The sequence below is a fragment of the Mobula hypostoma genome, chromosome 3 (assembly GCF_963921235.1).
Source record: "Mobula hypostoma chromosome 3, sMobHyp1.1, whole genome shotgun sequence".
In the NCBI taxonomy this organism is placed as follows: domain Eukaryota; kingdom Metazoa; phylum Chordata; class Chondrichthyes; order Myliobatiformes; family Myliobatidae; genus Mobula; species Mobula hypostoma.
In genome coordinates, this window is record NC_086099.1 from 81,737,431 (window position 1) to 81,759,371 (window position 21,941).

The following is a 21,941-nucleotide window of genomic DNA, read 5'->3' on the forward strand; positions in this document are numbered from 1 at the left end:
GGTAGCCGGTATAGGAAAGAATCAGAGTTAATGTTTTAGATCTATGGTCTTTCATCAAAACCTAATAGCATATTAATGAAAGGTTATAGACCTGAAATATTATCTTGCTTTATTAATGTAACACAAACTATTTATGATAACTTGCTAGCTTTTGTGCCCCACCTCCTTCCCTTTCTCCCATGGTCCACTCTCCTCTTCTCTGCCCTTTATCTTCTATCACCTCTCATCTTCTCACTTCATACACCATCCCCCATCCTCCCTCTTCCCCATCACCTGGCTTCACCTATCACCTTCTAACTTATACTCTTTCCCTTCGCGCATCTTCTTACTTTTGCTTCTTCCCACTTCCTTTCCAGTCTTGATGAAGGATTTCAGCTCAACATTGTCTCCTTATTCCTTTCCACAGATGCTGCCTCACCTGCTGAGTTCCTCCAGCACTTTGCATGTGTTATCAATGTCTTTTGTAGACTTCATTATTTCAGGATGGAAAATGCCAAATGGTGATGTGTAAACTTGTTAACAGCTAATTATGCACAATTAAGTTTGTTTTCTTATTTGTGGTAAACAATGGGTTTCAAAGTGTATAAAGCTGAATTGTTCCTTAGGGCTGTTATAGCCTGGGGGTTAGTTCACACTCCTGGCCTTCACGTGTGGCTTAGCTACTAAACCCAGCAGAACCATTTCTACCAACAGGAGAAGGGACAAAGGCAGATCACAGTGCCTCAAAACCAGTCACTTCAGAGCAAACCCTGAGGAAAAATCTAGATCTGGAGTCCCTCGGGTAGTCCCATGTTGAGTTCAATGCTGATTTGCATCTTCTGTAATGCCACTGGGTGCCAAGCTCTATTGGTCTCTGCCATTCTTTTGGATTTATTAACTGCATGGAGAGGGGAGCCTGCTACATAGGCAACAGCTTGCTCTCCATATCATACCACCCTGGCTTACATATCACATGGACTCAATATCCATGGTGGACCCTGACCAATAGAGGGCCTCCTATAAAGCAGGATGACAGGGATATAGATGAATGTGGGAGCAGGAGGCAAAAAGAGATTGGACCAAATAATTGCACCTGTGATAAATTTTGAAAATTAGAAACAGAAGCCACCAGCAATACTACATTTTAGATTAGGCAATAAATGATTTAAAATAGTAGGAAATGGGCTTTTGGAAAAAACAGCAGGCCAAATTAGACCAGCTTAATCTGGTAGCAGTCCATTTTAAAATTTGGCAATTAGGGTTGATTGGTCCCTACTTATCTAAAGAGTAAGTCAGCAGATGTGAATGTGGGCTTGACTTTTTTGGAGTGTGGGCTGCTGCTGGAAGCTGGCTGTGTTTTGCTTGATGCGTGAGTGTGTTTTGGAACCTGTTGAGGGAAAGAGAGTGGGGAAGGAACGGAAATTGCTGGGAGGGGGTCGTGTGGGTCTGATAATGGCGGACAAGATAAGAGGCGGGGTTGAGGGAAAGAAAGTGGAGAAGGAGAGGGACCAGAGTTAGGCAGCTGGGGAGAGGTAGATTATTGTGAAGGGAGAAATAAAGGGAATGAGGAGGTAGTGAGGGGTGGGATGAATAAAAACCAAGACAAAGGGAATAAAAGAATAAGAAATGATGGTGGAGAAAGCTCTGAAAGTGAGGAAGATGAACAAGCTCAGAGAGGAGGTGTTGTCATAATTAGGTTTAATGAGAAGGCGCAGGGACATATGAAGAAAATTAACCCGTTTGTGCTAACAACAACTCTGACAAATAAGATAGGGGAAATAGTATTTGCAAAAGTCCTTAATGGTGGCAACTTATTGGTAAGATGTGTGAATGAGGAACAACTTGAGAAAGCACTCAAGCTAAAAGAGATAGGAAAATGCGAGGTGGAATACACTAGGAGGGTGGGAGCACAAAACAGTGGTTGTAAAGGAGTGATCACAGGGATACCAATGAGTATAAATATGGAGGAGATAAAGAGGAATATCAAAGGAGGGAAAGTAATGAATGTTCAAAGACTGAAAACACCAAAGGAGGGAGTGAAAAAGGAAAGTGAATCTGTATTGATTGAATTTGAAGAAGAAAGAGTGCCAAGGAAGGTGTTCCTGGGTTTCATGAGTTACCCAGTGACGGTGTATGTGCCAAAGCCATTGAGGTGCTATAATTGTCAAAGGTTTGGACATGTGGCTAAAAACTGTAAAAAGGCAGAGGAGATGTGCTAGATGTGGGGGTGATCATGAATATGGAAAGTGCGGAACAGGAGTTCAACCAAAATGCTGCAATTGTGGAGGAGCTCATAATGTTGCATACAGTGGGTGTGAGGTTGTGAGATGGGAGACTAAAATTCAAGAAATAAGAGTGAAAAGAAAGATCACTTATGCAGAAGCTGTAAGAATGTCAAGAGAACAGAATAATGCTCCTAATGAACAGGGAGCAATAGGGATACGAGAGATGCAACAAAGAACAAATGACAGGATTTATGTAGACAAAAAGGCTCTAGTAACATTCATTGCAGGAGTGATTAATAGTACTGCTGAGGTAAAGTCAAAAAGTGACAAAATTCAGCTGGTGGTAAAAGCAGCAGTAAACCATTTAGGGTTAGTAGGACTGACATGGGAGGAAGTGAGGGAGAACCTCAGTAATCGGTCAAGCCAGGAAGTGTCATGTGTTGGTTAATACTAATTATGGTGATTCTTTCACAATGGAATGCAAGGAGCTTACTGGCCAATAGCCAGGAATTCAAGCACTTTATTAAAGAAATGGTTGTAAAACCAGATGTAGTGTGTATTCAGGAAACTTGGTTGAAACCAACTTTAGACTTTGTGGTATATGGGTATACAATGATGAGGAAAGATAGAAATCTAGGGGGAGGAGGGGGTTGTGCTACGTTAATCAAGCAAGGTATACCATATAGGGTACTGGAGAAAGGAGATGATCAGGAATACATAGTGGTGGAAGTGTGGGAGAGAGGGGAGGGAGTGGTTATAATTAACTACTACAATCCATGTAAAAGGTTGGATTTGGACAGCCTATTAAAGATACAAGGACAAAACAGACATAAAGTAGTGTGGTGTGCAGATTTCAATGCTCATAGCACAATATGGGGGGATCAGATTACAGATCCAAATGGAAAGGTAATTGAAGATTTGAAGGAAGAAAGGGATTTGGTGTGTATGAATGATGGTAGCGGCACAAGGATAGATATAACAACAGGAACTGAGTCAGTGTTAGATATTACGTCAGTGTCTAATACCTTGGCTGGCATTAGTAACTGGGGAGTTTGGACTGCTTCAACAGTAGGCAGTGATCACTACCTAGTTTTGTGTTCAGTGGGTGAAAGAGTTGAAGTAAGACCAGGTGGCGGAACCCCAAAGTGGGTGTTTGAAAAAGCTGATTGGGGTAAGTTCCAGAAGTTGAGTGAAGAAGGGTTGACAAAGATTGATATTTCTGGAAATGTAGATGAATTAAACAGTCAGGTGACTTCAGCAATTATCATGGCAGCAGAAGGATCTATACCTAGGAGTAAAAATAGGATGAATAGAAAACTGGTGCCATGGTGGACAGAGGAATGTTGTCAGGCTGTAAAAAACAGAAATAGAGCATTCAGGCTAGTTAAAAGAACCCATAATATGCAGCATTTGGTTCAATATAAGAAAGCACAGGCAGTGGTGAGAAGAACTATACGTCAAGCTAAAAGGGCAAGTTGGAGGAGTTTTTGCGACAAGGTAGGAAGAACAACACCTGTGGGAGAGATATGGGGAATGATTAAGAGGATGGGAGGAGATAGAAGGGAATGGGAATATCCAGTAATGATATCTGAGGAGGAAACTGCAGTCTCCAGTAGGGATAAGGCTGAGGTCATGGCCAAGTCAGTTGTACTGATACACAGTTCACAAAATTTGTCTGAAGAAGGGAGAAGAAGAAGGGAAAGAATAATGAGCCAACACCTAGGTGTGTTAAGCAGGAGGGAAGGAACAGATGATATAATTGATGATCCATTTACATTAGCAGAAATGGTGAGAGCAATAAAGAGATCGAGACCAACCTCCCCAGGGAAAGATCTGATATGCTCTGTGATGCTAAAAAATCTAGGAGAAGGAGCGCTCTTGAAGTTGCTTCATTTTTATAACAGTGTGGGAGGAGGGAAGATTACCAAGTGCATGGAAAGAAGCAGTAGTAATTCCAATGAGGAAGTCTGGCAAGGATCTGTCAAAACCCACTAGGTACAGACCAATTGCATTAACATCAAGTATATGTAAGATAATGGAAAGGATGATAACAGAAAGGTTATCATATGAGCTTGAGAAAAGGGGAATGCTGGCAAGTTATCAGAGTGGTTTTAGAAAGGGAAGGAATTCCATGGACTCAGTGATTATGTTAGAGACTGAAATAAGGAAGGCCCAGGCAAATAGAGAGTCAGTAGTGGCAGTGTTCTTTGACATTGAAAAAGCCTATGATATGATGTGGAAAGAAGGATTATTAATTAAACTGCACAAGATGGGGGTTGGTGGGAGAGTTTTTAATTGGATTAAAGTATTTTTTGTTTGGTAGAAAAATTCAAGTTCGGATTGGATCAGAATTATCAAAACAGTACATAGTGGAAAATGGCACACCTCAAGGTAGTGTGATTAGCCCATTACTTTTCATGATTATGATCAATGATGTCTTCACAAAGGTACCAGTGGATATAGGTAGGTCACTGTTTGCGGATGATGGGGCCTTGTGGAAAAGAGGCAGGAACATGGACTATCTAATCAGGAAACTACAAGAAGCAATTGATGAAGTGGTGGAGTGGGGTTATGATTGGGGACGTAGATTTTCAGTAGATAAAACTCAAACTGTATTTTTTACCAGGAAAAGGGTTGAGGTAGGGAAGAAGTTAAGGATGTATGGGGTTGAATTTGAAAGGGTTGCATCATTTAAATTTCTGGGAGTTATATTTGATTCGCGATTAACATGGGCAGACCATATCAGGAAAGTTGAGGAGAAATGTAAAAAAGTAATAAATGTGATGAGATCTTTGACTGGTAGGGAATGGGGAGCAAGTTGTTCAGCTTTGAAGAGAATGTATGTGGCTTTAGTAAGATCTGTATTGGATTATGGAAATATAGTATATGGATCAGCAGCTAGGTCTCTTATAAGGAAACTGGATGTGATTCAGGCTCAGGCCTTGAGAGTGTGCAGTGGGGCTTTTAAAACGTCACCAGTGTCAGCCCTACAGGTAGAAATGGGAATAATGCCTTTGGAACTAAGAAGGATGCAACTGATGGCAAACTACTGGGCTAACTTGCAGGGGCACAATGATTCTCACCCTACTAAAGGAGTGTTGCAGGAGTGCTGGGAAAATGGGAGGTTTCAGAGGGATACCTTTAGTCGGGTAGGGAATGATATCACAAAAGAATGTGGAGTGTTTGATCTGAGGATAAGTCCTTCAGTAGTTTATCCAGTTGTAGCTCCGTGGAAGCTTGTATGGCCTGACATAGACTGGCATTTGTTAGAAGTAAAAAGGAAAGAAAGATATAAAACAGATTTGGTAAATGCATTTAACTGTCATGTGATGGAAAAGTATAGTGATTATACTCACATTTATACGGATGGTGTGAAGGAACCTGAAACAGGAGTGACAGGGTTTGGGGTGGTAATACCAGCAAAAGAAATTGGAATCAGCAGAAGAACATCTAATAAGTTAGGGGTGTTTACAGTGGAGATGCTGGCAGTGTTGGTTGCGTTGCAATGGGTGCAGAAAGCCAGACCATCCAAAGCATTGATATGTTCAGATTCATCCTCAGTTCTAGCAAGTTTAAGGTCTTTTCACATTTATGAAGTCCTTCAGTTAGTTACAAGAATTGCAAATCAGGGAGGTCAGGTAAAATTTCTATGGGTTCCAGCACATGTAGGGGTGAAGGGGAATGAGAGGGTGGATGAGTTGGCAAAGAGGGCGTTAAAGAAAATGTGGAAATGCACATTAGTATCAGTAAAGCAGAGGTTAAGTGTGTAATCTGGGAAAAAGTCAACCAAATGTGGCAAGAAAGATGGGACAGGGAGGGGAAATGGAGGCATTTATATCAAATACAAAAGAGTGTTGCAGTTACTAGGGTAGGTAATGGAAACAGAAGAGAGGAAATTGTGTGGACTAGGTTAAGGCTGGGGCATTGTGCATTAAACAAAACATTGAAAATGATAGGGAAACACCAGACAGGATTGTGTGAGGAATGTCAGGAAGAGGAGTCAGTAGAACGTGTAGTTCTGAGTTGCAGGCAGTATGGGATACAGAGAGAGAGAGATGATGAGAAATAAATTAAGGGAGTTGGGGATGCAGGAATTCACATTAAAAGGGTTGCTGGGCATGGGTGAGAGAGCACAAGTCCGGGTATTTTTAGTGTTTTTAAGGGGTACAGGGGTTTTTTATAGAATATGATGAATAAACAGGAATAGGATACTAGGATGGTCAAAGATGGGAGGGTGAAGTGTAGGTTTGTGTGTGTGTGATTGGGTGAAGGGAATTAGAATGTATGTATAGTGCACATTCTGGAGCAGAGGGTGGTGGTAATGCACCATTAAGCTGGATGCCAACCGCCGTAAAACAAGATACAGACAGACAGATGTGAATGTGGCAGGCAATGGATCACAGGTGGGTGTAATGCCATTCCTAAAAGTGAATGGGGAAAGAGGCCAATCCAGGTTTAGATGCAAGCTCACAACAAAGGTAGAAAGAGAGAGGGGGCACACAGGCAGCATACTTAGTTCCTGGAGTTTGGCTGTAAAGATAACAGTTTGGCTTCTCAGTCTTTGAACCTCTTTTTGCAAGTTTCATATTGGGAACAGAGTGTAATGTATTTGCAAAAAAGACCTGAAACACAACTTGCCTGAGAGGGAAACACAAACACGAGGAAATCTGCAGATGCTGGAATTTCAAGCAACACACATCAAAGTTGCTGGTGAACACAGCAGGCCAGGCAGCATCTCTAGGAAGAGGTACAGTCGATGTTTCGGGCCAAGACCGTTCGTCAGGACTAACTGAAAGAAGAGCAAGTAAGAGATTTGAGAGTGGGAGGGGGAGGGGGAGATCTAAAATGATAGGAGAAGACAGGAGGGGGAGGGATGGAGCCAAGAGCTGGACAGTTGATAGGCAAAAGGATATGAGAGGATCATGGGATGGGAGGCCTAGGGAGAAAGAAAGGGGGAGGGGGAAGCCCAGAGGATGGGCAAGGAGTATAGTGAGAGGGACAGAGGGAGAAAAAGGAAAGAGAGAAAAAGAATATATAGAAGCAATAAATAAATAAATAATGAATGGGGTACGAGGAGGAGGTGGGACATTAGCGGAAGTTAGAGAAGTTGATGTGCATGCCATCAGGTTGGAGGCTACCCAGTCGGAATATAAGGTGTTGTTCCTCCAACCTGAGTGTGGCTTCATCTTGACAGTAGAGAAGGCTGTGGATTGACATATCAGAAAAGGGAATGGGACATGGAATTAAAATGTGTGGCCACTGGGAGATCCTGCTTTCTCTGGCAGACAGAGCGTAGGTGTTCAGTGAAACAATCTCCCAGCCTGCGTCGGGTCTGGCCAATATATAGAAGGCCGCATCAGGAGCACCGGACGCAGTATATCACCCCAGCCGACTCAGGTGAAGTGTCGCCTCACCTGGAAGGACTGTCTGGGGCCCTGAATGGTGGTAAGGGAGGAAGTGTAAGGGCATATGTAGCACTTGTTCCGCTTACAAGGATAAGTGCCAGGAGGGAGATCAGTGGGAAGGGATGGGGGGGGGGGGAACGAATGGACAAGGGAGTCGCATAGGGAGTGATCCCTGTGGAAATCGGTGGGGGGGGGAGGGAAAGATGTGCTAAGTGGTGGGATCCTGTTGGAGGTGGCAGAAGTTACAGAGAATTATATGCTGAACCCAGAGGCTGGTGGGGTGGTAGGTGAGGACCAGGGGAACCCTATTCCTAGTGGGGTGGCGGGAGAATGGGGTGAGAGCAGATGTGTGTGAAATGGAAGAGATGCATTTGAGAGCAGAGTTGATGGTGGAGGAAGGGAAGTCCCTTTCTTTAAAAAAGGAGGACATCTCCTTCGTTCTGGAATGAAAAACCTTATCCTGAGAGCAGATACAGTGGAGACGGAGGAATTGCGAGAAGGGGATGGCATATTTGCAAGAGACAGAGTGAGAAGAGGAATAGTCCAGATAGTTGTGAGAGTCCGTAGGCTTACAGTAGACATCAGTAGATAAGCTGTCTCCAGAGATAGAGACAGAAAGATCTAGAAAGGGGAGGTGTCAGAAATGGACCAGGTAAATTTGAGGGCAGGGTGAAAGTTGGAGGCAAAGTTAATGAAGTTAACGAGCTCAGCATGCGTGCAGGAAGCAGCGCCAATGCAGTCGTCAATGTAGCGAAGGAACAGTGGGGGACAGATACCAGTATCTGTCCTGCACCGCTTTATTTTCACCATGGATGTCCAATCCCTATATACTTCCATTCCCCCACCAGGAAGGTCTCAAAGCTCTCCACTTCTTTTTGGATTCTAGGCCTAACCAGTTCCCCTCAACCACCACTCTGCTCCGTCCAGCAGAATTAGTCCTTACTCTTAATAATTTCTCATTTGGCTCCTCCCACTCCCTCCAAACTTAAGATGTAGCCATGGGCACCCATATGGGTCCCAGCTATGCCTGCCTTTTTGTTGGCTTTGTGGAACAATCTATGTTCCAAACCTATACTGGTATCTGTCCCCCACTTTTCCTTCGCTGCATCGACGACTGCATTGGCGCTGCTTCCTGCACGCATACTGAGCCTCGTTGACTTCATTAACTTTGCCTCCAACTTTCACCCTGCCCTCAAGTTTATCTGGTCCATTTCTGACGCCTCCCTCCCTTTCTAGATCTTTCTGTCTCGATCTCTGGAGACAGCTTATCCACTGATGTCTACTATAAGCCTACGGACTCTCACAGCTGACTGGACTATTCCTTTTCTCACCCTGTCTCTTGCAAAAATGCCATCCCCTTCTTGCAATTCCTCCGTCTCCACAGCATCTGCTCTCAGGATGAGGCTTTTCATTCCAGGACAAAGGAGATGTCCTTTTTAAAATAAAGGGGCTTCTCTCTCACTCCATCCTTGCCACCCCACTAGGAATAGGATTCCCCTGGTCCTCACCTACCACCCCACCAGCCTCCGGGTCCAACATATAATTCTTCATAACTTCCGCCACCTCCAACAGGATCCCACCACTAAGCACGTCTTTCCCTCCCCCACCCCCACTTTCCACAGGGATCACTCCCTACGCGATTCCCTTGTCCATTTGTCCCCCCATCCCTCCTCACCGATCTCCCTCCTGGCGCACATCCTTGTAAGCGGAACAAGTGTTACACATGCCCTTACACTTCCTCCCTCACTACCATTCAGAGCCCCAGACAGTCCTTCCAGGTGAGGCGTGACTTCACCTGTGAGTTGGCTGGGGTGATATACTGCGTCTGGTGCTCCCGATGCAGCCTTCTATATATTGGCAAGACCCATCACAGACTGGGAGACCGTTTTGCTGAACACCTACGCTCTGTCCGCCAGAGAAAGCAGGATTTCCCAGCGGCTACACATTTTAATTCCACGTCCCATTCTCATTCTGACATGTCTATCCACGTCCTCCTCTACTGTCAAGTTGAAGCCACACTCAGGTTGGAGGAACAACACCTTATATTCCATCTGGGTAGCCTCCAACCTGATGGCATGAACATTGACTTCTCTAACTTCCATGAATGCCCCACGTCCCCCTCATACCCCATCCGTTATTTATTTATATAGAAACCACAGAAAAACTACAGCACAGAAACAGGCCTTTTGGCCCTTCTTGGCTGTGCCAAACCATTTTCTGCCTAGTCCCACTGACTTGCACACGGACCATATCCCTCCATACACCTCCCATCCAAGTACCTGTCCAATTTATTCTTAAATGTTAAAAAAGAACCCGCATTTACCACCTCGTCTGGCAGCTCATTCCACACTCCCACCACTCTCTGTGTGAAGAAGCCCCCCCCAATGTTCCCTTTAAACTTTTCCCCCTTCACCCTTAACCCATGTCTTCTGGTTTTTTTCTCCCCTTGCCTCAGTGGAAAAAGCCTGCTTGCATTCACTCTATATATACCCATCATAATTTTATATACCTCTATCAAATCTCCCCTCATCTTCTATGCTCCTGGGAATAATCTACTCCAGATTCAGCCTCACCAATGCCTTATACAACCTCACCATAACATTCCAGCTCTTATACTCAATACTTTGATTAATAAAGGCCAATGTACCAAAAGGTCTCTTTACGACCCTATCTACCTGTGATGCCACTTTAGGGAATTTTGTATCTGTATTCTCAGATCCCTCTGTTCTACTGCACTCCTCAGTGCCTGACCATTTATCCTGTATGTTCTACCTTGGTTTGTCCTTCCAAAGGGCAATACCTCACACTTGTCTGTTTTAAACTCCATCTGCCATTTTTCAGCCCATTTTTCCAGCTGGTCCAAATCCCTCTACAAGCTTTGAAAACCTTCCTCACTGTCCACTACACCTCCAATCTTTGTATCATCAAATTTGCTGATCCAATTTACCACATTGTCATCCAGATCATTGATATAGATGACAAATAACAATGGACCCAACACTGATCCTTGAGGCACACCACTAGTCACAGGCCTCCACTCTGAGAAGCAGTCCTCTACTACTACTCTTTGGCTTCTTCCATTCAGACAATGTCTAATTCAATTTACCACCTCTCCATGTATACCTAGCGACTGAATTTTCCTAACTAACCTCCCATGCGGGACCTTGTCAAAGGCCCTACTGAAGTCCATGTAGACAACATCCACTGCCTTCCCTTCATCCACTTGCCTGGTAACCTCCTCAAAAAACTCCAATAGATTGGTCAAACATGACCTAACACGCACAAAGCCATGTTGACTCTCCCTAATAAGTCCCTGTCTATCCAAATGCTTGTAGATTCTGTCTCTTAGTACTCCCTCCAATAACTTACCTACTACCAACGTCAAATTTACCGGCCTATAATTTCCCAGATTACTTTTTGATCCTTTTTTTAAAGAACAGAACAACATGAGCCATTCTCCAATCCTCCGGCACCTCACCTGTAGACACCGACATTTTAAATATATCTGCCAGGGCCCCTGCAATTTCAACTCTAGTCTCCTTAAAGGTCTAAGGGAATACCCTGTCAGGTCCTGGGGATTTATCCACTTTAATTTGCCTCAAGATAGCAAGCACCTCCTCTTCAATCTGTACAGTTTCCATGATCTCACTACTTGTTTCCCTTAATTCCATAGAATTCATGCCAGTTTCCTTCGTAAATACAGATGCAAAAAACCCATTTAAGATCTCCCCCATTTCTTTTGGTTCCGCACATAGCCAACTACTCCGATCTTCAAGAGGACCAATTTTATCCCTTACAATCCTTTTACTCTTAATATATCTGTAAAAACTCTTTGGATTATCCTTCACTTTGACTGCCAAGACAACCTCGTGTCTTCTTTTATCCCTCCTGATTTACTTCTTAAGTATTTTCTTGCACTTTTTATACTCATCAAGCACCTTATTTACTCCCTGTTTCCTATACATTTGTCATACAACTCTCTCTTCTTTATCAGAGTTGCAATATCCCTTGAGAACCAAGGTTCCTTATTCCTATTCACTTTGCCTTTAATCCTGACAGGAACATACAAGCTCTGCACTCTCAGAATTTCTCCTTTGAAGGCTTCCCACTTACCGATCACATCCTTGCCAGAGAACAACTGTCCCAATCCACATTTTTTTAGATCCTTTCTCATTTCTTCAAATTTGGCCACCTTCCAGTTTAGAACCTCAACCCTAGGACCAGATCTAACTTTATCCATGATCAAGTTGAAACTAATGATGTTATGATCACTGGAACCAAAGTGTTCCCCTACACACACTTCCGTCACTTGTCCTAACTCGTTTCCTAATAGGAGATCCAATATTGCATCCCCTCTAGTTGGTACCTCTATATATTGATTTAGAAAACTTTCCTGAACACATTTTACCATCTCTAACCCATCTAGACCCCTAACAGTATGGGAGTTCCAATCAGTATGTGGAAAATTAAAATCCCCTACCACCACAACTTTACGTTGCCTGCTATCTCCCTGCAGATTTGCTCCTCCAATTCTCGCTGACTATTGGGTGGACTATAATACAACCCCACTAATGTGGCCATACCTTTCCTGTTTCTCAGCTCCACCCATAAGGACTCAGTAGACAAGCCCTCTAATCTGTCCTGCCTGAGCACTGTTGTAACATTTTCCCTGACAAGCAATGCTACCCCCCCCCACTTTCACTCCTCTGCCTCTATCACATCTGAAACATCGGAACCTTGGAATATTAAGCTGCCAGTCCTGCCCCTCCTGTAGCCAAGTTTCACTAATTGCTATAACGTCATAATTCCATGTGTCAATCCACGCCCTCAACTCGTCCGCCTTCCCAACAATACTCCTAGCATTGAAATATATACACCTCAGAAGATTTTTACCACCACTCACAACCTTTCTATCAGCTGATTTGCTTGAACTTTCAACATCATTTATTTTCACCCCAGCCACACTGTCAGCTCTGGCACTCTGGTTCCCAGGCCCCTGCAAATCTAGTTTAAAGCCTCCCCAATAGCACTAACAAACATCCCTGAAAGGATATTGGTCCCCCTGTGGTTCAAGTATAACCCGTCTCTCTTGTACAGGTCCCACCTGCCCCAGAAGAGGTCCCAATGATCCTGAAATCTGAAACCCTGCCTCCTACACCAGTTCCTCAGTCACTTATTCATCCTCCAGAGCATCCTATTCTTACCCTCATTGGCACGTGGCACAGGTAGCAATCCTGAGATTACCACCCTCGAGGTCCTGCTTTTCAACTTCCTACCAAGCTCTCTATACTCACTCTCCAGGACCACCTCACTCTTCCTTGCTATGTCATTGGTACCAATGTGCACCACAACATCTGGCTGATCACCCTCCCACTTCAGAATGTCATGCAAGCAATCAGAGACATCCTTGACCCTGGCACCCGGGAGGCAACAAACCATCCTGGATTCTCTGTCACAACCACAGAACCTCCTATCAGTACCTCTAACTATCGAGTCCCCTATCACTACCGCTCTCCTCTTCTTCCACCCTCCCTTCTGCACTGCAGAACCAGACTCAGTGCCAGAGATCTGGCTGCTGCAGCTTGTCCCAGGTAAGTCATCCCCCCAACAGTATTCAATGCTGTATACTTGTTGAGGAGAATGGCCACAGGGGAGCCCTGTTCTGCCTGCCCTTTCCCCTTCCCTCGCCTGACAGTGACCCAATTTCCTGTGCTCTGCTCCTTTGGCGTAACTATCTCCCTGTAGGTACTATCTATAATCTCCTCATTCTCCCGAATGATCCGCAGGTCATCCAGCTCCTGCTCCAGTTCCCTAACGCGGTTTGTTAGGAGCTGCAGCTGGATGCACTTCTTGCAGGTGTCGTTGTCAGGGACACCGGAGGGCTCCCTGACTTCCCACATCCTGCAAGAGGAGCATTCCAACGTCCTGTCTGGCATTCTCTCTACTCGAAACAAACTGGACAAAAAACTTACCGGAACCTACCCTATAGATATATATATGTGTGTGTGTGTATATATATATATATATATATAAATATTCTTTTTCTCTCTTTTTCTCCCTCTGTCCCTCTCACTATACTCCTATACTCCTTGCCCATCCTCTGGGCTTCCCCCTCCCCCTTTCTATCTCCCTAGGCCTCCCGTCCCATGATCCTCTCATATCCTTTTTGCCAATCAAATGTCCAGCTCTTGGCTCCATCCCTCCCCCTCCTGTCTTCTCCTATCATTTTAGATCTCCCCCCACCCCCTCCCACTTTCAAATCTCTTACTCGCTCTTCCTTCAGTTAGTCCTGACAAAGGGTCTCAGCCCGAAAGGTCGACTGTACCTCTTCCTAGAGATGCTGCCTAGCCTGCTGTGTTCACCAGCAAATTTTATGTGTGTTGCTTAAGAGGGAAACAAACTAGTTCTGGAACCACAACTTGAAGTAGGAAGTATGATAGAAATTTCAGAACTTGAGTTTTCAAGTTGGCTTCAATGGTCAGTTCTGTGTCACTGTCTGGCACCTTGGTCACATTTCTCTCAAGTGTGACTAACGTAGATAAAATAAAATCATGTGAAAATTAACTGGTGAAATATATTTTCCATCTTTCATCAAGTAATTTACAATCCACCAATTTTTAAGGAAATCCTGATCTTTCCTTATCAATAAAAATCATGATAATTAGTACACTTAAAGTTTGTTCATTTGTTTTATTTCAGAATCTAATGCCTTTTGCGGGTCAAGAAGTTTGCTTATATTGACACCATAGATTTGATGATGTTTTAAAATGCAAAACTAGCTCCATACAGAGTTTTATTTACTCTGTTGGTAACACCAAACTGTGGAGAATGGTGAAAGAAATGATGGAATTGAGAAGTCCTGCATTAATATGTTAGGGAAATAGAGAATTAATTAGGGTCAATAAGGTCCACTGTTATGAATATTAGGATCATAAAATGTCACTGATATTTTGTCAATTTACAGATCAATTAAAAGATCACAGGACTCCACCTCATCTTGCAGCACTAGAACTGACCAGTGAAGAGCAAAAATCCACTGGGTCTGAAGAAATGCAAGTGGAACAAGCTAATAATTGTGGAAGTCCAGTACTTTTGCCTCTAGAAACAGATGCCCAAACAGTGGACTCACCAGTATCCCAATCTCAGTCAGGAAATGAAATAACAAAAATGGCTGAAAAGTTAGTTACTACTGAATTAAGCGATGGCAGTAACGAAACAAGTGCTTCAGAAATGCAGTTTATTGAAAAATCTCACAATCATGATGGTCTTTCATCTGAATTGAAATCCTTCATTGCCAGTCCAGAATCGGCCAAACAGTCTAATTCTGAATGTGACCAGTGGAATCAAAATAAAACAACTAATGAACCATTGGATAATCTTGGAGATAACACAACTTTTGTGTCATTAAATATGACTTCCAAAAGAAATTCGGATTCTCAACAGCACAGCTTGGTGACTACAGATCCACAGTCAATATCTGAGAGTAATACGGAAAATACTGGAGAAAATCACAGAGAACATGTGGCATAGTTCATATTTTGTTTATTCCTATAGTTTAAAGATTATGATAAAACTTATAAATTTAATTTGAGATCAACAAGAAACAGTAGTTTCCTTGAAAACTCTTCTGGACGTGCTGGCAAGTTTCTATATTGTGTGCAGTTATCTGAATTACACGAAGAAGGAACTCTTTCCATATTTTTTACTTCAAAATAGAATAAATAATCACAATGATTAGTAACTATTGAAAAAAAGTTAGGATAGTGTGTTAATTAAAACAATTTTCTGCTTCCTTTCTGACAGGTTTCAGTTTATAGCACTTTTTCTCTTTCACCTAAGTAAGGGAGTCATATTCTAATCATTCTATACTTTAAACTAAAAAGAATCTGTGGATAAAGTTTTAAGAGGAGTTTTATTTTTCTCTGTTCTGTTTCATAATGTTTCTCTTGCATACAAATTTGTCCAGTCACTTGAACTAAAGGTGCAATATCGAAGTTGCTATGTATTATGTGCATATGTCCTGATGTGGTTCCATTGACTTCAATAGAAGCAGAGTCCAACATGGGAATACTGGTTGAACACCCCAGCATGTTCCTCTGCTTTGATTGACTTGTAACATCAGGAAATCTAACTTCTGCTTTGTTCTAACAATTGCAAATCATAAGAGAAATTTTAATTTGCAAAGTTAGTTAATGATTTTTGAGTAGATCTTTTCTCTGAAGCACTTTCACATAAAAGAATATTCTCTCCACAGATGCTTACTAGCTGGTGCTTTTTCAGCACCTCTTTGCCTGATTTGCAGCAAGTTCTGTTTTAATTTTTGCAGATTATGATTTCTCTGGTATATATTGCAGAGTTATATGGACTGTGATATAGGATTGTAGTGCTGATTACATAAATAAGATCATTTTTCTTGGAATAAATCAAGAGATTTGTTCCTTTCAGTTTTTCTAATTATTGCTGGTGATGTACAGTACAGTCACTAATATTAATTATTGGCAGGCAGGAGCCAATGACACCAAAATGTAAAAGTTTTATTATTCATGAGTTTAAAAACATGTATTTCATACTTCTAATTTTAAGAAAAAATGGGGACATCAACAAGAGGAAGTGGTGTTCTCAATATTGCAAAATTTCTGTATTTCATTCATAATCAAGTCTATGGCATCTGGAGAATTTGATTATTGTACTAATAGGAATTATTTATTTTAATTATAAATTAATTTTACTAATTAACATGGATATTTTGCAACAGACAAAAACTATGGAATTTTAGAGCACATATTCTGAAAGTGGTAATAAAGTAATGGGAACTAGTAACTATCAAGGGCAGGGAAGTATAATGTGGGAGAAATGGAGGTCGCTACCAATCACTTAAATGCAAAGAATCAGCAACAAGGCTATCACTTTATTTGGATTGGTAACTCTTAGTTAATTTTACATGGAGGTATGCGTTCATGGCATTCCAAGAATCATTAAGGCTCAAAAGCTGTGTTTTTGAAAGTAATAATGGCAAAAATAACTGGACAACCATTTTAAGGTTAGCTATAAGTAGGTAAGGGTATAGCAATGGCTTTTTAAAGATTACCTTCTATGCCATTGATTGTATAATCAAAAATAATAATAATTTTGGCAGTAATTACACCTTGCAGCTAAATTAAGAGCAGCACTCTGCAAGATCATGGTCTGAAAAAAATTCATCATAAGTTGATTGAATCTGAGGGGAATATTTGTCTGAGTAAATGATTGTGTTTTCATGTTAGTTTGTATGTTCTTTATAACTTTATTAGTGATAGAAGTCATATTTGTCATAATATTTATTATTTTCTTCAATTTCTTTTGTGTTTGATGGCTTTTCCTACAGAAAAGGACTGTGCTATTATTTTACTTGAAAGTTGATTGATTGAAGTTTTATTATTGGCTGCATGTCTTCAGGCATCTCACATTGAAAGTTCTTTTTCTGATCAACTCAAACTGAACATAGGTGGATTTTCTTCTAAATATCTTAGTCTCAAAATAAGAATCATCTTCACAGGGAATACACATCTTAAAGAGAGATTATTGCCAATTAGAATTCTTAAATAAATTTAGGTCTGGAAAGTTATTTAGAATGGCAGATAAGGTATTAATTAATTACCAATTGCCTAAAGGCCTTGGTATTTTGTAGAACTTTAAAAAACATGTTATTTTATTATTTTTTAACATTTTTAAAAGGGATGTTACTTCAGTGTACTGGACTTGGATGTTACATTGTTTGATGAAGTATCATTGACCATATATCAAAAGAAAAGATTGTCTTGTCAGTTTCTAAAGCACATCTCTTAAGTGGTCTTCCTTATGAACTGGCAATCTGTAATCTTTATCTTTGATAAATTAGTTCAATTCTCTGAATATGTTTTTATTGTATTTATTTTTTTCACGCAAGCTCTGTAAGAGATCATTTTTATTTTGAATCTTAAACTTTGGTGATGATTTGTGAGTTCCAATAGGGCAGATTTCCATTACCTGAATGGTATACCCCTGTGTTACAATAGTTTTTTGTATGAAAATAAATCACTTGTTTGAGGGGACGGCAAACTCAGCGGAAAGTTAATTTGATCTGAAGGGTGTGGGTGTGAATATTTGAATAGCTTGTGAATTTCTTCCACCATTTCCAATCATCTTTATATTTGTCCTATGGCCCTCCACTGAGACTATCATGTTACTAATTCCCCTTCTCAAGTTGATCTTTTTATTGCACCATTTTGGTTCCAACTTCAATTGTATTGAACAGTTTGATAAAGGGAGAGGCAATTATCACTTTCTCCTCCAGGTGGTGTTTTGTTATGTGACAAGATTCCAAAGTTCAAAGTAAATTTATCCAAGGCTACTGACAGCTCTTTCATGTGCTAATTTCTTGTGCTTAGCCATCTCTATTGCTATTAATCTATTGTTTAATTGGATTTATCCCAGTTTTGTCATGCCAGAGGGTTAAATACTGAAACACTGGAGTTACATCTGCCTTTTCTCCAAACTAGTTGTTTAATATTCTCCACTGTCCAACATTTACCTTTTAACCAACATTAGGTTCGTCATTTGTTGCATTTTGCATGCAAATTGTCTGGTCCAATTCACTTGTATTTCAGTAAATACACATAAAAATTAATTTAAAAAATCATCAGCCAAGTAGCACTTTCAAGCTTGATGAGGTTGTAAATAATTTATTTGCTTTTTGTTCATCATTTTCTCCTCTCTATATTCTGCCCAATGGCCGAGTGTGAGCACAGTTTGTCATGATGTCACAGTGACCTCGCTATCAGATTGAACACAGTGTCTGTATTAATAACATTGGCATTTCTGCACCTGACAGCCTTCAAAGCGACACAAAAGAAACAATATTCATGTCAAAAACACAGGCATACATGTGAATGTGTCATATTAAATCAATTAGCAATGAATAGATTTATAGAATGGAAATAAAACATTCATTTGGTTATACCCTGCCAATGTAGGTTTCTTCTAACATTCTGCTAATGGATGAACATAGTGTTTGCTGGAATTGAAACTCTTGAATATAAAAGGTATATCTGGAACTTTGCAGATTCCAACCACAGGAATAGTTAATTACCTCTATGTCTTTTTATTGGGAGACTTTGAACAAAACTGTGTAAAATATGCAAACAACAGAAATTCTGCAGATGCTGGAAATTCAAGCAACATACATCAAAGTTGCTGGTGAACGCAGCAGGCCAGGCAGCACCTCTAGGAAGAGGTACAGTCGACGTTTCAGGCCGAGACCCTTCATCAGGGTCTCGGCCTGAAACGTCGACTGTACCTCTTCCTGTTTGATTTTGGTGTTGATTTTGATGTTTCATATTGTTTGATTTTATTTGTTAAAAAAATTAGATTTTGCATTTTTTCCCTCTGGGCTAAATTTGGTTGATTTTTTGGATAGATTAGCCTCAAACACCAGAAGTGCATGCAGGGAATGCTGCAGGTGTCTAGGCTTGGATTGAAGCATCTATGGACTCATCATGTTTGTAACTGCTACTGCGTTTTCCTTTTTTTGCGCTGATAAAATCTGTGATGCAATCTTAGTTTGGCAGTTTCTGTAATTTAATTAAAGCCTCATAAAACCATTCTGGTAAGAAAAACTGATTGGGAGTTTAATTTTTTGGCTGTTTAGAATAAGGTGTCGATGGGATCCTTGTCCACTTCATCATACACTGCTCCTCTGGTTCAACCTAAGTGATACTTCTTCAGTTTGCAATCACCTTTGCTGTTGAACATGACTGGAGCAGGTTTTCCTAAGTTTTGCCCACATGCTTTCAAAGGAATTTAAACAGGATATCAAGCCAGGATCCACACAGGCATAAATAAGTGCCAAGTCACCTGGTTTTCCAATACTCGCTAAGTTCAGGCCTTCCTGTACACCAGATGTACACTGCTGGTTCTCTGTGCTAAACCATAAGTTCAAACAAATCTCACAACATTTTACTTTTTCACAACTTTGTTACAACAATTATCAATGTTGCATCAGTAGGAATGGGAACTGGGACAAGGAACAGAAAATGCCATCAGACAGTACAATTGCAAAGGTAAGGTAAATACTGGATGAAAAGAGTACTCAGACATGATGATATGGGAGGGAAGATCCTGACACTCAAGGAACATTCCGAAGTAAAGTTTCCCTCGGCTTGCTACGTGCCACTCTGCATGTATAGCATCCTTTGGAATAATGCTGCTGCGCGCAGCAATTTCTTTGTACTGTTTTTTTTCATATATAGTAGCTGTCTCAAACCTATTCCTTTCCTTGCTTGGAGTTGCATTACTTTTGAAATCCAATTGCCACAAAATGCCACTGCCATCAAGTTTAATACATTATTTAAATAGTGAATTTTATGGATAACATTGTACTCAGTCAACCTTTTGTAGAATACTTGATACAAAATAAAGCAATTTAGTAAAAAGGACTAAGTTATCAATGCAAAAAATTCTACAGATGCTGGAAATCCAGAGCAAAACACACAAAATGCTTTAGGAACTCAGCAGGTCAGGCAGCACCTATGGAGAGGAATAAACAGTTGTCTTTCCAAGCTGAGGACCTTCCATCAGGACTGGGAAGGAAGAGGGAAGAAGCCAAAATAAAAAGGTGGAAGGGAATGAGTTCAAGCTAGCAGGTGATAGGTGAAACCAGGTGAGGAGGAAGGGGGATGAAGTAAGAAGTTGGGAGGTGATAAATGGAAGACGAAAGGGCTGAGGAAGAAGGAATCTGATGGGAGAGGACTGTACCATGGGAGAAAGGGAAGGAGGAGGGGTACCAGAGGAAGGTGATGAGGAGAAGTGAAAGTGATAAGGACCGCAGAGGATGCCAAGGACTGACGGAATGGGAATGAATTAAAATGGGTGGCTACAGGGAAATCCTGTCTTTTGTGGTTGACGAAGTGAAGGTGTTCGATGAAGCAGTCCCCTATTCTACAGCAGATCTCATCAATGTAGAGGAGGCTGCAGTGGCAGCACCATATGCAGTAGTTGACCCCAACAGACTCACAGGTAAGTGTCACTTCACCTGGAAGTTTGGGACCCTAAGTGGCACTTGTAGGGGCACTTCTACTTACAGGGATAGGGCTTTGCAGGGGCTTCAATGCAGGGAGGTCAGTGGGAAGGTACTGGCTCCCCTCTTACTCCTCCTCAACTGCCCACCTCCCTCTGGTGCCCCTCCTTCTCTTTCTTCAATGCTCCATTGTCCTCTCCTATCAGATTCTGCCTTCAGCCCTTTACCTCTTCAACCAATAAACTTCCAGCTTCTTACTTCATCTCCCTCCACCACTCACCCACCTTCCACCTCACCTGGTTTCACCCTACATTCTCTCTTACCCCACCCACCACCTTATTCTGGCATCTTTCCCTTTCCAGTCCTGATGAAGGGTCTTGACCGAAAACATCAACATTTTATTCCTCTCCATAGATACTGCCTAACCTGCTGAGTTCCTCCAGCATTTTGTGTGTTTTGCTTCTTTTATTACTGACTGTTTTCTTTGAGCCTCACCTGAAAAATACCTGGGGTGATTTTTTAATGTGGTCCCACCAGGTGGATAGATCTTTCCAAGATAAAATCATGAATCAGTTTATTATTTTACATTACCTATTCACATCTTGGCCCATTTCTCTTCTTTTAAACGTGGCACAACTTCTATATTTTCTTACAAGTGGTTGCAACTCATAGAGCAACTAATTTTCCTTCATCAGTCCTACCCACATCCCTAATAGCTTTCCTCAGTTGGTTCAAAATGCAAGCAGTTAAGGATCTTACTAAAATGTAAAATTCAGTGCGTTCCAAAGCAATTACAGCAAATGAAGAACTATTTTATTAGATGTGATCCCTGTTGTAGCAGCGGGTAAATTGCACACATCTTGTTAAGAGGCAGGTCATGCTGGAGCAGAGCTTCGGGACAGAGCTATTGGCTCCAGAGTGCTTCACTGTGACTTTCTCGACTAAATGCAGAAGCACCATTTTACTGGCCAAGAGCTTTCGGAGGCAATCTTCAGACATCTGCTCCGAGAGTCCCACAAACACAGCATGTGAATATGCAGAATAGTTCAGCCAGCTCCATAGACATCCTTCCAGTTGATCGCAAAGGCTTTGCTGAAATGGTGAAGAAGGAAGGGTCCACAACTTAAATCGGAGATGTGAAATGTTTGCCTAAGGAAGGTTTTAGCAATTTTTGCCCGTCATCTTTCTATCAAGTCTAAATGAATTGTTAATTATAAAAATAACAGTAATAACAGGAGTGGAAGGAGCTAAAGATGGCACCAGAGGTTCTTGCAGAGCTGAGCGATTTCTTCAGGTTCA

The 21,941-nt window shown here is 41.6% G+C and overlaps 1 protein-coding gene across 2 annotated transcripts in view; it reads left to right on the forward strand.

The window, feature by feature from the left end:
* LOC134344100 (coiled-coil domain-containing protein 149-like) overlaps window positions 1-18,872 on the forward strand; it is a 106,596-nt gene extending 87,724 nt beyond the window's left edge. For both annotated transcript variants that reach the window (XM_063043357.1, XM_063043358.1), the window contains one exon: window positions 14,574-18,872. In XM_063043357.1, coding sequence (XP_062899427.1) covers window positions 14,574-15,139 — 566 coding nt within the window. In that variant the 3' untranslated portion in view covers window positions 15,140-18,872. The remainder of the gene's footprint in view (window positions 1-14,573) is intronic.
* The last annotated feature ends 3,069 nt before the right edge of the window (window positions 18,873-21,941 follow it).